General features: G+C 38.8%; 2 protein-coding genes across 2 annotated transcripts; both read left to right on the top strand.

Moving 5' to 3' along the window:
• Window positions 1-849: 849 nt before the first annotated feature.
• Window positions 850-2,187, top strand: LOC131648745 (uncharacterized). Its single transcript, XM_058918474.1, has 3 exons — window positions 850-1,185; window positions 1,297-1,647; window positions 1,864-2,187. Exons 1-3 carry the CDS (start codon window positions 850-852, stop codon window positions 2,185-2,187), a joined length of 1,011 nt encoding a protein of 336 aa, XP_058774457.1.
• A 129-nt stretch (window positions 2,188-2,316) lies between these two features.
• LOC131648744 (uncharacterized) lies at window positions 2,317-3,132 on the top strand. The gene has a single exon (XM_058918473.1). The coding sequence runs from the start codon at window positions 2,317-2,319 to the stop codon at window positions 3,130-3,132; it is 816 nt and encodes a 271-aa protein (XP_058774456.1).
• The last annotated feature ends 12,034 nt before the right edge of the window (window positions 3,133-15,166 follow it).

Genomic DNA, 15,166 nt, shown 5'->3' with positions numbered 1-15,166 from the left:
GATATCACCTAGGACTAGGGATACCCTATGGTCACTAAGAACTCTTGATAGAAAAAGCTTGGTTTTATCTGATTTCTCTAAGGACTTAGGATTTATAGATGAAAAACCAAAGGTTTGCCCAATAAGGATTTAGGGGCAAACACTCTAAAGATTTAGTAATTGAATATCATGAACTTGTTAAAGAGATCTCATATAAGGATTCAGGGTTATTACAGAGCAAATCAAACACCTTGCCTTGGCATTTACTCATATTAGTGAAAAAGCTTAAATTTACATTCTGCTATTTTTATTCTACGTTTAGAAATTATAACTAAATCAAAAAAACCCCAGTTGTCTTTTTTTTTAATTGAATAATTATAAAACTTATATTCCAACGCAGTCCTCGAGATCGATACTTGGTTGTTACCCTTTTATTACTACTTCGTAAAAATAGTACACTTGCTATTTTTCCGATCAAGTTTTTGGCGCCGTTGCCGGGGACTGCCAAATATAAGTTAAATAATAATTCAATTGAATTTTTGTTGCTCTGCAACCAAAATTTTATTTTCTGTTATTTGAACTGCGCGTACTAATATTCATCTAATCTTTGTATGCGAGGTAAGGCATCAGCTGAACTTCTTTTTGACGCAGAACCAGAATGATTATTCCGAGCTAGACGCCGAGAAGCTAAACAAAAAAGAACTGGAAGCAAAAGAAGAAACGCTGATAGTTTCGGATCCTGAAACAGAGGCGACTAATTCAATCCATTCTGAGCATTCAGATTCTAAACCTGAAACTATGTCCGAAGACCCACCTCCTGTGGAAAGACTTTTAGGTGATTATGGGAGAGCAAATGCACCTCTTGGCTAGATGACAATTGTTAACCAACCGGTCAATGTTGCCCACTTTCAGTTACACCCGACAACAATACGACAACTAGAAAAGAAACCATTCTCTGGAAGAATCAATGAAGATGCAAATAAGCACTTACAAAGGTTTATTACTATGACAACGTCACTAAAGATAGAGGGGCATTCTGAAGAAGCCAAGAAATTGGTGGTGTTTCCATTTACATTGTCAGACGATGCTGAAGAGTGGTTTTACTCTTTACCTGCTAGAAGTATTACAACTTGGCAACAAATGGAGACAACATTTCTGAATGAATGTTTTCCAGCTTCTGTGTATATCCGTAAAAGATATGATATAGTCAATTTCAAACAGAAGGAAGGAGAATCACTTGGAGATGCATATAAAAGGTTCAAGCGGTTGTTGGTTGCATGTCCTACTCATAACATGGATGCAACCGAACAAATGCAGAATTTTGTGAATGGTCTTAAGCTTAAGACTAAACAACTAATTGACACAGTTGCTGGTGGTTCAACGAATTTTAAAACAGCCACTGAGATAAAGAAGATCATTGATGCTATTGCAGCAAACGAACACTTAGAGTTGTATGACCGCAGTGTAAATCAACCAGAAGGGTTAGTTGATTTGAAGTTGTCAAATCAAGTTGTTAAGATGGAAGATCAGATCGCAGCTGAAGTTGAGTGCAGATTAAAACAAATGGCTCTTGAGAAACAAACGGTGGCTCAAATTCAGCCGGCTCAACCGATTCAAGCAATGAATTGTGAAATATGTGGAGGACCTCACTTTACCGTGCATTGTGTGGTAACAGCTCAGCAGGTGGAAGAAATCAACTTTTTGAAACAGAACAACCCTTACTCCAATACTTACAATCCAGGGTGGAAGAATCATCCGAATTTCTCCTGGAAAGATCAACAAGGGAATGTTCCAAAATAAGGGGTTGTTCCTTATCAAAGTCTTCCACAACAACAACAGCAATATCGGCCACCACAATAACAACCATATCAACAACCTTATCAGCAACCTCAACAACAATTCCAGCAACAAGGGCCAAGAAAAGCGGATTGGGAGATTGCCATTGAAAAAATTGCTGCTCAAAGCTCCCAATTTCAAGAAGAAACAAGAAGTAATTTTCGGAATACGGGAGCATCAATTAAAGATCTTGAAATTCAGATGAGTCAAATAGCACAACAATTGGCAAGTCCTCAGCAACCTGGTGCTCTACCTAGTGCCACGGTTACGAATCCCAAAGACCATAATAATGTGAGCGCTATAGTAACTAGAAGTGGTAAAGCGAAAGAAGTTGTAGAGGAGAGTGCTGAAGAAGAAGAGCCATTGCTTTAAGTGGATATAGAAATAAAAGAGAATGAGGTAGAAGCGGAAGACTTAGGTGTGTTGGAACCAACAACTAAAGGGAAGACTAGTGAACAAAAACCGGCAGTTAAATTACCTTTTCCAACAAGAAATAAGAAGATGGGGCAGCATGAGAAAAAATTTGAAAAATTCCTGGAGATGTTTAAGAAACTTGAGTTAAACATTCCATTCCTGGAGGCATTAGAACAAATGCCTACATATGTCAAGTTCATGAAAGACACCATCTCCAAGAAAAGGACCACCGATCGTGACCCAATTATTCTAACGGAAACTTGTAGTGCTATTTTGCAGGGTATGAAGATTCCGGTGAAAAAGAAGGACCGAGGCTCTGTAACTATTCCTTGTACCATTGGGGATAGATCATTTAAAAAGGCTCTTATTGATTTAGGAGCAAGTGTTAGCCTTCTGCCGCTGTCCATCTACAAGAGATTGGGAATTGGTAAAGTTCAGGATACAAGAATGACACTCCAATTTGCAGATCATTCCGTAAAAAGACCTTACGGGATAGTAGAAGATGTGCTCGTCAAAATTGACAAGTTTGTGTTTCCAGTGGATTTTGTAATCTTAGAGATGCCAGAGGATGAAGAAATTCCGATCATTTTGGGGAGACCATTCTTAGAGACCGGGAGATGTTTGATAGACATAGAAGAAGGTACGATGACCTTGAAGGTGTACGATGAAGAGTTGAAAATTGATGTGCGAAACACCATGAAATACAAGGATGATGTTGCTACTAGTCAACATATTGAGGTGATTGATCAAATTGTTAACAATGAGAATGCTTTGAAGTCACAAAAATTAGCTTTAGAAAGAGTGTTGAGTTTATCAATTTTTAACGAAGCTGAAGAGGTTGACGAAAAAGAGATAGAAGTGTTGAATATGATGGAAGCAAAACCGTTCTTTAAAAGTTCTTGACAAAATCGGTGGGAGGATTTAAGGCAACCGTTAGTAGAGGAAAAGAAAGATGAACCAAAGAAGGGGGCTGAATTGAAACAACTACCGGAAAACCTCAAATATGTCTTCCTAGACACAGAAAGCAAATGTCTGGCTATCATAAGTTCACACCTTGAAGTTATCCAAGAGAACAGACTTGTTGAAGTTCTGAAAAAGCACAGAGGGGCCATGGGATGGTCGATTGACGATTTGAAAGGTATTAGTCCTACGGTTTGCATGCACAAAATTCTCATGGAGGGTGATCACAAACCTCTAGTCCAACCTCAACGGAGGTTGAATCCAGCAATGAAGGAAGTTGTCAGAAAAGAAGTGGTGAAACTATTAGATGCTTGGATGATCTACCCTATATCTGATAGTGCTTGGGTGAGTCCTGTTCATGTAGTGCCGAAAAAGGGAGGAACTATAGTGATAAAAAATGAGAAAAATGAGTTAATTCCTACAAGGACAGTAACAGAGTGGAGAGTTTGCATTGATTACAGAAGGCTAAATCTGGCGACAAGAAATGATCACTTCCTGTTACCTTTCATAGACCAAATGCTGGAAAGGTTAGCGGGTCATGACTACTATTGCTTCCTCGATGGGTATTCGGGGTATAATCAGATAGCGGTCGCACCAGAAGATCAAGAAAAGACGGCCTTCACTAGCCCGTTTGGTATTTTTGCCTATAGAAGGATGCCATTCGGGTTATGTAATGCTCCAGCTACTTTTCAAAGATGCATGCAAGCCATCTTTGATGATATGCTTGAAAAGCATATGGAATTATTCATGGACGACTTCTCGGTTTTTGGTAAGTCTTTTGATAATTGTTTGACTAATCTTGCTCTTGTGTTAGAAAGATGTCAACAGACCAACTTGATCCTCAACTGGGAGAAGTGTCACTTCATGGTGCGTGAAGGTATAGTCTTGGGACACAAAATTTCCCACAAAGGAATAGAAGTTGACCAAGCAAAGATCGAAGTAATATCAAAGCTACCTCCACCAATGAATAAGAAAGGTATTAGAAGTTTCCTAGGGCATGCGGGTTTCTACCGCAGGTTCATAAGAGACTTTTCTAAGATAGCCAAACCCTTAACTACTCATTTGGTTAAGGACAAAGTTTTTACTTTTGACAATGAGTGTGTCGTAGCATTTGAAACAATTAAGAAAAAACTAGTGTCGGCACCAATTGTTGTGGCCCCGGATTGGTCTCTTCCTTTCGAGATCATGTGTGATGCAAGTGACATTGCAGTAGGGGCGGTTCTAGGACAGCGTAGAAACAAATTGTTACATGTCATTTACTATGCTAGTCATGTTTTGAACCCTGCACAGATGAACTACGCAACCACTGAAAAAGAGTTGCTAGTTGTTGTTTATGCCTTTGATAAATTCAGGAAATATCTGTTGGGGTCCAAAGTCATTGTTTACACTGACCATGCTGCTTTGAAGTATCTTTTTGCTAAATAGGACTCTAAGCCAAGGCTTCTGAGATGGATCTTACTCCTTCAGGAGTTTGACGTGGAGATTCGTGACAAGAAAGGGTGTGAAAACACAGTAGCATACCACCTTTCTCGAATGTCACTCATCGAGGAAACAGAAGAAAAACACCCAATAAAGGATGAATTCGCAGATGAACATATCCTTGCTGTTATTGGTGTACCTTGGTTTGCCGATTATGCAAACTATCTGGTAGGTGGGGTAATCCTAGAGGATTTTGATTCTAACCGCAAGAAAAAGTTTTTACATGATTGCAGGTTCTACTTATGGGATGACCCATTTCTATACAAGAAAGGAATAGATGGTTTAGTCAGAAGATGCGTAGCAGAGGAGGAACAAAGGGATGTGCTAAAAGCATGCCATGACTCAGACTATGGGGGACACTTTAGTGGTGATAGAACTGCTGCAAAAGTCTTACAATCTGGGCAATACTGGCCGACCTTATTCAAGGATGCTCATCATGTCGTTCGAGAATGCGACAGATGTCAAAGAACAGGTAACATCTCAAAGAGAAATCAGATGCCCCAGAATGCTATGTTGGAAGTAGAACTGTTCGACTTATGGGGGATTGGTTTTATGGGACCTTTTCCACCATCCTTCGGGAAGAATTATATCTTGGTGGCAGTCGACTACATATCAAAGTAGGTAGAAGTTGTGGCCTTGTCCACCATCGATGCGAAAGTGGTAGTGAATTTCCTCAAGCATAACATTTTCTCTAGGTTTGGAGTACCCCGAGCACTAATCAGTGATGAAGGTACTCATTTCTTAAATAAACTAATGGAAATTTTGTTGAGAAAATACAATGTGAAACACAAGATCGCCACCCCATATCACCCACAAACAAGTGGGCAAGTCGAGGTTTCTAACAGGCAAATTAAACAAATTCTGGAAAAAACTGTTAGTGCTTCTCGGAAAGATTGGTCGGTCAAGTTAGACGATGCTCTATGGGCGTACAGAACAGCATACAAGACACCAATAGGTATGTCTCCGTATCAATTGGTGTATGGGAAGGCATGTCACCTACCGCTCGAACTCGAGCACAAAGCCTTTTGGGCCACCAAATTCCTAAACTGTGATTTTCTGAAAGCCGGTGAAGCTCGAACGACTCAACTTCATGAGTTGGAAGAATTTCAAAATCAAGCATTCGAGAATGCCAAAATCTATAAGGAACAAACCAAAAAATGTCATGATCAGAGGATTCAGAAAAAGGAACTGTGGGAAGGTCAGTTGGTGTTGCTGTTTAATTCTAGGTTGAAACTGTTCCCTGGAAAGTTAAAGTCACGATGGTCAGGACCATTCTTAGTTCACAAAGTCTTCCCCCATGGAGCAATAGAATTAAAAAATCAAACCAACGGGGACACATTTAAAGTGAATGGACAGAGAGTGAAGCCTTACTATCAAGGAAAAGAGTGTGGACTGATTGATAATGTTCGTCTTACATAATAAGATGAACGACCGTCGAGCCATGCGACGTTAAACGAAGCACTTCATGGGAGGCAACCCACAGTTTTTTTCCCTAATTCATTCCCTTTGTTTTCTTTTGTTGTGTAGTTTCCGTTTATCAGGTAAAGCTAGCTCCAGTGATGGATACAAGGTGAGGAAAGATAAGGAATAGGCGGAAAAGCAAATATTTGTGAAGTGGAACCAGGGGTGCAACACGGGTGGCCGTGTTGTGTAACACGGGCCGTGTTTCCCGAGCGAGAAATTTGAAAAAAAAAAGGGGGTGAAGAAACAGTGGAGCAACACGGGTGGCCGTGTTGGGTAACACGGACCGTGTTCCGTCCACTAGGAGCAATTGAGTATTTCACATTTGAGCAGTGGGGCAACACGGGTGGCCGTGTTGGGTAACACGGACTGTGTTGCCTGTGCGAGAAAAATATTCCAATTTTTTTTTAAATGGGTCCATGGGCCCTATTAGAACAAGATTTGTTCTGATCAACTATCTTAGTTTTGATGATAACAATAATATGAATTTTGCTTAAGATAATATGGTACTCTAATCCAATGCAATTTCCTTTTCAGGAAATATATAAAGAGTATGCATAATTCAGCGCTCAGAAGCTTTGTCTCAAGGGTTCAGCATGCAACATCAGAACATGGTCTGGCAAGACATCAGAAGATGGTCGAAGCAGAATCAGAACATGGGTCTATGGAAGCATCAGAAGAACATGAGATCAGAAGCACTGAAGTTCTGATGGTATCACGCACAGAAGCACTTCAAGGTCAGAAGATCAGAAGATGCTTTGCACCAAGCTGTTTGACTCTGATGATATTCAAACGTTGTATTCACAAACATCAGATCAGAAGGAAGTACAAGTGGCAGGCTACGCTGACTGACAAAAGGAACGTTAGAAGCTATTAAAGGCAACGTCAGTAGACACAGCGTGAACAAGGCTCGAGGTAGTTGACAAAAGCGTATAACATTAAATGCGATGCTGTACGGAACACGCAAAGCATTAAATGCACTCAACGGTCATCTTCTCCAACGCCTATAAATATGAAGTTCTGATGAGAAGCAAGGTTAACGAACTTACACAATTTCTGTGAATATTAACTTGCTGAAACACTGTTCTATTCGAAGCTCAGAATCTTCATCTTCATCAAAGCTCACTACATTGCTGTTGTAATATATTAGTGAGAATAAGCTTAAACGATAAGAGAAATATCACAGTTTGTGATTATAGCTTTTAAGAAGCAATTGCAATACTCTTAGATTTGATTACATTAAGTTGTAAGGAACTAGAGTGATCGTGTGGATCAGAATACTCTAGGAAGTCTTAGAGGTTATCTAAGCAGGTTGTAACTAGAGTGATCGTGTGGATCAGAAGACTCTAGAAAGTCTTAGAGGGTATCTAAGCAGTTGTTCCTGGAGTGATCAGTGTGTGATCAGAAGACTCTGGAAGACTTAGTTGCTGACTAAGTGGAAAACCATTGTAATCCGTGCGATTAGTGGATTAAATCCTCAGTTGAGGTAAATCATCTCTGCGGGGGTGGACTGGAGTAGTTTAGTTAACAACGAACCAGGATAAAAATAACTGTGCAATTTATTTTTATCGGTCAAGTTTTTAAAGCTACACTTATTCAAACCCCCCCCCTTTCTAAGTGTTTTTCTATCCTTCAATTGGCATCAGAGCGCCGGTTCTAAGGTGCAAGCACTTAACCGTGTTTAGAAAAGATTCAGGAGGAGAAAAACGCTTCAGTAAAAGATGGCTGATGAAACTGCAAAGTCTACATCTACATCTGGCTCTGCTGAGCAACACAACGGTAACAATGGTTATACTAGACCACCGGTATTTGATGGTGAAAACTTTGAATACTGGAAAGATAAACTGGAAAGTTACTTTCTTGGTCTAGATGGTGATCTATGGGATCTTCTGATGGATGGTTACAAACATCCGGTAAATGCCAGTGGCGTAAAGCTGACAAGGCAAGAAATGAGCGATGATCAGAAGAAGCTTTTCAGGAATCATCATAAATGCAGAACTGTTTTGCTGAATGCTATCTCTCATGCTGAGTATGAGAAGATATCTAACAGGTAAACGGCCTATGACATATATGAGTCCTTGAAAATGACTCATGAAGGAAATGCTCAAGTCAAGGAGACTAAAGCTCTCGCTTTAATCCAGAAGTATGAAGCCTTCAAGATGGAGGATGATGAAGACATTGAAAAGATGTTTTCAAGATTTCAAACTCTTACTGCTGGATTGAGAGTTCTTGACAAGGGATACACCAAGGCTGATCACGTAAAGAAGATCATCAGAAGCTTACCCAGAAGATGGGGTCCTATGGTGACTGCATTTAAGATTGCGAAGAATCTAAATGAAGTCTCTTTGGAAGAGCTGATCAGTGCCCTGAGGAGTCATGAAATTGAACTGGATGCAAACGAGCCTCAAAAGAAAGGTAAGTCTATTGCATTAAAATCCAATATCAAGAAATGCACTAACGCTTTTCAGGCTAGAGAAGAAGATCCTGAAGAATCAGAATCTGAAGAAGAAGATGAACTGTCCTTGATCTCCAGAAGGCTAAATCAACTCTGGAAGAACAAGCAAAGGAAGTTCAGAGGCGTCAGAAGTTCAAAGAAATTTGAACGTGGAGAATCTTCTGATGACAGAAGATTTGACAAGAAGAAGGTCATGTGCTATGAATGCAATGAGCCTGGACACTTCAAGAATGAATGTCCAAAACTTCAGAAGGAAAATCCCAAGAAGAAGTTTCATAAGAAGAAAGGTCTTATGGCAACCTGGGATGAGTCAGAAGATGATTCAGACTCTGAAGATGAGCAGGCTAACTGTGCGCTGATGGCGACAGAAGATGACGGATCAGAATCTACATCAGAATCAGATTCTGAAGAGGTATTTTCTGAACTTACTAGAGATGAGTTAGTTTCCAGTCTAACAGAACTTCTGGAATTCAAGTCTCAGATTAGTCTCAAATACAAAAAGCTGAAAAAGCTATTTGAATTTGAAACGAAGAAGCTTGAGTTGGAAAATTCTGAATTAAAAGAAAAAGTTTTAAAATTATCCAATAATGTTGGATCTCCTTCCAATTCAGAAAAATCCACTCCTAGTCTAAACCATATTCTGAAAGAATATGATTTAAGTTTCAGGAAGTTCTTATCTAGAAGTATTGGCAGAAGTCAGCTAGCTTCTATGATATATGCTGTGTCTGGAAACAGTAGAGTTGGCATTGGTTTTGAGGGTGAAACCCCATACAAACTTGAACCTGTTGATAAGATGAAAATCACATACAAGCCATTGTATGATCAGTTCAAGTATGGCCACTCACATGATATTAGGCACACTTCACATGCTCAAAGTTTTCACATTACACACACTAAGAAGCATGTGACACAACCTAGGAAATATCATGAAACTCACATTAAGAATTATCATGCTGTTCCTCCTATTGCCTACAATGTTAAACCCAAGTTCAATCAGAACTTGAGAAAATCTAACAAGAAAGGACCCAAGAAAATGTGGGTACCTAAGGATAAGATTATTCCTATTGCAGATATCCTTGGCTGCAAAAAGGACAAAGCACAACATGTCGTGGTACCTGGACTCTGGATGGTCACGACACATGACAGGAAGAAGGTCTATGTTCCAAGACCTGGTGCTTAAGTTTGGAGGAGAAGTCAAGTTTGGAGGAGATCAGAAGGGCAAGATAATTGGCTCTGGAACTATAAAGTCTGGTAACTCTCCTTCCATTTCTAATGTACTTCTTGTAGAAGGATTAACACATATCCTCTTATCTATCAGTCAATTGAGTGACAATGGTTATGATATAATCTTTAATCAAAAGTCTTGCAAGGCTGTAAATCAGAAGGATGGCTCAATCCTATTTACAGGCAAGAGGAAGAACAACATTTATAAGACAGATCTGCAAGATCTTATGAGTCAGAAGGTGACTTGTCTTATGTCTGTTTCTAAAGAGCAGTGGGTCTGGCACAGAAGATTAGGTCATGCTAGTTTGAGAAAGATTTCTCAGATTAACAAACTGGATCTTGTCAGAGGACTCCCTAATCTGAAATTCAAATCAGATGCTCTTTGTGAAGCATGTCAGAAGGGCAAGTTCTCCAAACCTGCATTCAAGTCCAAGAATGTTGTTTCTACCTCAAGGCCATTAGAACTCTTGCACATTGATCTGTTTGGCCCAGTCAAAACAGCATCTGTCAGAGGGAAGAAATATGGATTAGTCATCGTAGATGATTATAGCCGCTGGACGTGGGTAAAATTCTTGAAACACAAGGATGAGTCTCATTCAGTGTTCTTTGATTTCTGCATTCAGATTCAATCTGAAAAAGAGTGTAAAATCATAAAGGTCAGAAGTGATCATGGTGGTGAATTTGAGAACAGATTCTTTGAAGAGTTCTTCAAAGAAAATGGTATTGCCCATAATTTCTCTTGTCCTAGAACTCCACAGCAAAATGGAGTTGTAGAACGAAAGAATAGGACTCTGCAAGAAATGGCCAGAACCATGATCAATGAAACCAATATGGCTAAGCATTTCTGGGCAGAAGCAATAAACACTGCATGCTATATTCAGAATAGAATCTCTATCAGACCTATTCTAAATAAGACTCCTTATGAATTGTGGAAGAATATAAAGCCCAACATTTCATATTTCCATCCTTTTGGATGTGTATGCTTTATTCTGAACACTAAAGATCATCTTGGTAAGTTTGATTCCAAAGCACAAAAATGTTTCCTTCTTGGATATTCTGAACGCTCAAAAGGCTACAGAGTATACAATACTGAAACATTGATTGTAGAAGAATCAATCAATATCAGGTTTGATGATAAGCTTGGTTCTGAAAAACCAAAGCAGTTTGATAATTTTGCAGATTGTGATATTGATATATCAGAAGTTGTTGAGCCAAGAAGCAACGTATCAGAAGCAGAGCTTCTCAGAAGCAAAGAATCTGAAGATCAAGTATCAGCTTCTCTGGAGAATCTAAGCATTTCTGAAGAACCATCTGTCAGAAGATCATCCAGACTCATTTCTGGTCATTCAGAAGATGTCATTCTTGGAAAGAAGGATGATCCAATCAGAACAAGAGCATTCCTTAAGAACAATGCAGACTGTCAATTAGGTCTTGTATCTTTGATCGAGCCAACTTCTGTTGATCATGCTCTAGAAGATCCAGACTGGATAATTGCTATGCAAGAAGAACTGAATCAGTTTACAAGGAATGATGTTTGGGATCTTGTTCCTAGACCAGATGGATTCAATATAATCGGTACAAAATGGGTCTTCAGAAACAAGCTCAGTGAGAAAGGTGAAGTGGTAAGGAACAAAGCCAGACTGGTGGCTCAGGGTTATAGTCAGCAAGAAGGGATTGACTATACAGAAACCTTTGCACCAGTGGCCAGGTTAGAATCTATTCGTCTATTAATTTCATTTGCCACTCAACATAACATCACTCTCTATCAGATGGATGTTAAGAGTGCCTTCTTAAATGGTTATATAGATGAAGAAGTTTATGTCCATCAACCTCCTGGTTTTGAAGACTCCATGTCTCCTAATCATGTTTTTAAACTAAAGAAATCGTTGTATGGATTGAAACAAGCTCCCAGAGCTTGGTATGAACGCTTAAGTTCTTTCCTTCTGGATAATGGTTTCACTAGAGGAAAAGTGGACACTACTTTCTTTTGTAAAACCTTTAAAAGGGATATTTTAATTTGTCAAATATATGTAGATGATATTATTTTTGGAACATCTAATGCTACACTTGGAAAGGAGTTTGCTGAGTCTATGCAGGCTGAGTTTGAAATGAGCATGATGGGAGAACTCAAGTATTTCCTTGGAATACAAATAAATCAAACATCAGAAGGAACGTATGTTCACCAAACCAAGTATGTGAAGGAACTTCTGAAGAAGTTTAATCTTCTAGACTGCAAAGAAGCCAAAACTCCTATGCATCCAACATGCATCCTAGGTAAGGATGAGGTAAGTAAGAAGGTAGATCAGAAGTTATACAGAGGTATGATTGGATCTCTTCTATATTTGACTGCTTCTAGACCTGACATTCTGTTCAGTGTTTGTTTGTGTGCTAGATTCCAATCAGATCCTAGAAAATCTCATTTAACTGCTGTTAAGAGAATTCTAAGGTATCTGAAAGGTACTACTAATGTTGGCTTAGTTTACAGAAAATCTAAAGAATACAACTTAGTAGGATTCTGCGATGCTGACTATGCTGGAGACAGAATTGAAAGAAAGAGTACTTCAGGAAGTTGCCAATTTCTTGGAAGTCATTTGATCTCCTGGTATAGCAAGAAGCAAGCAACTATTGCTCTATCAACAACAGAAGCAGAATATGTCGCTGCTGCTGGTTGCAGTACACAGATGCTCTGGATGAAGAGTCAGCTAGAAGATTATCAGATATATGAGAGTAACATTCCTATATTCTGTGATAATACTTCTGCTATATGTTTATCTAAGAATCCTATTCTTCATTCAAAAGCTAAACATATTGAGATTAAACATCATTTCATAAGGGACTATGTTCAGAAGGGTGTTCTATCTTTAAACTTTGTGGATACAGACCATCAATGGGCTGATATCTTTACAAAACCCCTGGCTGAAGATAGGTTTAAGTTCATTCGGAAGAACATCAGTATGGATTTATGCCCAGAATGAGAAGATGAGAAGTTCTTATGTATGAGTATCTTCTGAAATGAAAGTGGATTATTTTTTAATCAGAAGTTCTGATTGAAATCTTTTAGAAATTATGATTCGGTTATTACTAACGTTTCATTGTCTAAGTTGATTCAGAACCTCTTTTAAAGCAAAACAGCTGTAACGTTTTATCTCGGGATGGTAAACCTGTCTTTACTGTTCATGGATAAGCGCGCGTGCAGTTGAAGGGACGCCGACCATAGGTAACTGTGCTAATCACCTCATTTGTCTTTATTATCTCTCCTCATGTCACGTAACATTAAATGCTATCCATCATTTGTTTCATTTTATTTTCTTTTAAATACTCTTCAAACGCTTCTCCTTCCCTCTTATATTTTCTCTATTACACTCTGTCTCTGTTTTCTTTCTCTATCTCTTTGCATTCATATCAAACCCTAGTTGTTCATTATCTGCTAATCCATCATGAACTCTTCATCAAGCCCAGGAAACCATGAAAATGATCAAAACAAAAAGAGAAAAGCTGTTGAAACATCTTCTTCCAAACCCAAAAAGATAAAGATCACCTATGACCCTCTCAAGGTGAATCCATTCGAAGCAAAGTTGTCTGGAAACTATTCTAGACGTGTGTTTCAACCCCCTGGTGAAAGCCCTCCATCATCTCCATCTTCTTCCTCATCTTTTTACCTTCAAGACTCAACTTCCTCTTCATCTAACCTTTCCTCTCCCTCAACCCATTCCAAAGAAATCTCTTCATCTTCACCTGCTGAGAATGTTGTTTCTGATAGAGATTGTGGAAGATCTGCATCAGAATCAAGTCTCCCTGACCCCTCGCCTGGAAGCCCAAGAAGCAGTCAATGATGCGTTTCACTCCTTCATGGCAAGGAAAACTGCAAATTATGACAGGGTTCAAGACATGCTGGCGCAGATTTTGTCTTAGCTAGGGTCTTAGTCTTTGGTCTTAGTAGTTTTCTTTCCTTGTTGCATCTGCTTGTTAAACATCTTCTCATGTAATATCTTTTGATTATCAATGAAAAGTTTCTTTGTTTTGCATTTCATTGATTTTATTTGTCGTTTTATACATCTGAATCTTTTGAAATATTCTTTTTGATGTTATGACAAAAAGGGGGAGAAGATAAATGATAAATGATTTGATTAATCTATCAGTTGCTGGGTAAAGCTCCCACACATTTACTAACAAGAACTGCAAGTTCTATATGGTTTAAGTGTTTTGCAGGTATAAAGAAGTGAAGAGAATCTTCAAAGCACACAAGAAGCAAAACCATAAGAAGCGTTATTCTGTAAAAAGAATAAGCTTATGGAAACTGAAGCAAGCTGAGTGCTGTCAAGCTTCAGAATCAGAAGCACTGATAATAGAATTTGATCCATATTTGTCTATTTGCTCTGACAAAATTCTATTTGCTCTGATACATTATTTTAGCCTATATGGCTCTGATACATATCATGTGTTCTAATATACATTTTATGTTCTGACTCGTTCATGCTGACTTTTGTCGTTTAGTTTTTGTTCTGTAACATTTCAGGATGTAGAGATGCTCTGATGATGCTCTGGTACATTCAACAATGTTCTGATACAAATCTAGCATGAAGTGATGTTGGTAGAAATTCAAAGCTCTGAAGCTATCCGAGGGAAGCAGAAATCAGAAGCTGTGAATGTTCTGAAGATCAAAGAAATTCAAGTTCTGAAGCTGTCCTAGATGGAAGCAGGAATCAGAAGTTGTGAATGTTCTGATGATCAAAGAAATTCAAGTTCTGAAGCTGTCCTAAATGGAAGCAGGAATCAGAAGCTATGAGTGTTCTAGGGATCTAAAGAAATTCAAGTTCTGAAGCTGTCCAATGGAAGCAGAAGTCAGAAGCTATGAATTCTCTGAAGACAGAAGCTTATGTGATCGTCTCTACCGAAATAATCAGGGAAGTCTTTTATTAAAGTTCTTCGAGTATTTATTTCAGGGGGAGATTATTTATCTCAGGGGGAGATTGTTAATCTCAGGGGGAGACATATTCACATGCTTATGCTATAGCTGTGTAATTTGTCTTTTGCCGTCTGCTCTTTCTGATCGCAAATTCATATCATTTATATATGTTTTTGTCATCATCAAAAAGGGGGAGATTGTTAGAACAAGATTTGTTCTGATCAATTATCTTAGTTTTGATGATAACAATAATATGAATTTTGCTTAAGATAATATGGTACTCTAATCCAATGCAATTTCCTTTTCAGGAAATATATAAAGAGTATGCATAATTCAGCGCTCAGAAGCTTTGTCTCAAGGGTTCAGCATGCAACATCAGAACATGGTCTGGCAAGACATCAGAAGATGGTCGAAGCAGAATCAGAACATGGGTCTATGGAAGCATCAGAAGA

This window comes from Vicia villosa, linkage group LG2 (assembly GCF_029867415.1).
Source record: "Vicia villosa cultivar HV-30 ecotype Madison, WI linkage group LG2, Vvil1.0, whole genome shotgun sequence".
Taxonomy (NCBI): domain Eukaryota; kingdom Viridiplantae; phylum Streptophyta; class Magnoliopsida; order Fabales; family Fabaceae; genus Vicia; species Vicia villosa.
The sequence above is the reverse complement of the archived record's forward strand: the minus strand, read 5'-3'. Positions and strand labels throughout refer to the sequence as shown.

What these genes read in the sequence shown, in the direction of transcription:
- LOC131648745 (XM_058918474.1), top strand. Translation starts at nt 850, where the DNA reads ATGACAATTGTTAACCAACCGGTCAATGTTGCCCACTTTCAGTTACAC. An exon ending in TCCGTAAAAGATATGATATA is followed by an intron (nt 1,186 to 1,296) that starts GTCAATTTCAAA and finishes GAACAAATGCAG; the next exon opens with AATTTTGTGAATGGTCTTAA. An exon ending in ACTTTACCGTGCATTGTGTG is followed by an intron (nt 1,648 to 1,863) that starts GTAACAGCTCAG and finishes CAACCTTATCAG; the next exon opens with CAACCTCAACAACAATTCCA.
- LOC131648744 (XM_058918473.1), top strand. Translation starts at nt 2,317, where the DNA reads ATGGGGCAGCATGAGAAAAAATTTGAAAAATTCCTGGAGATGTTTAAG.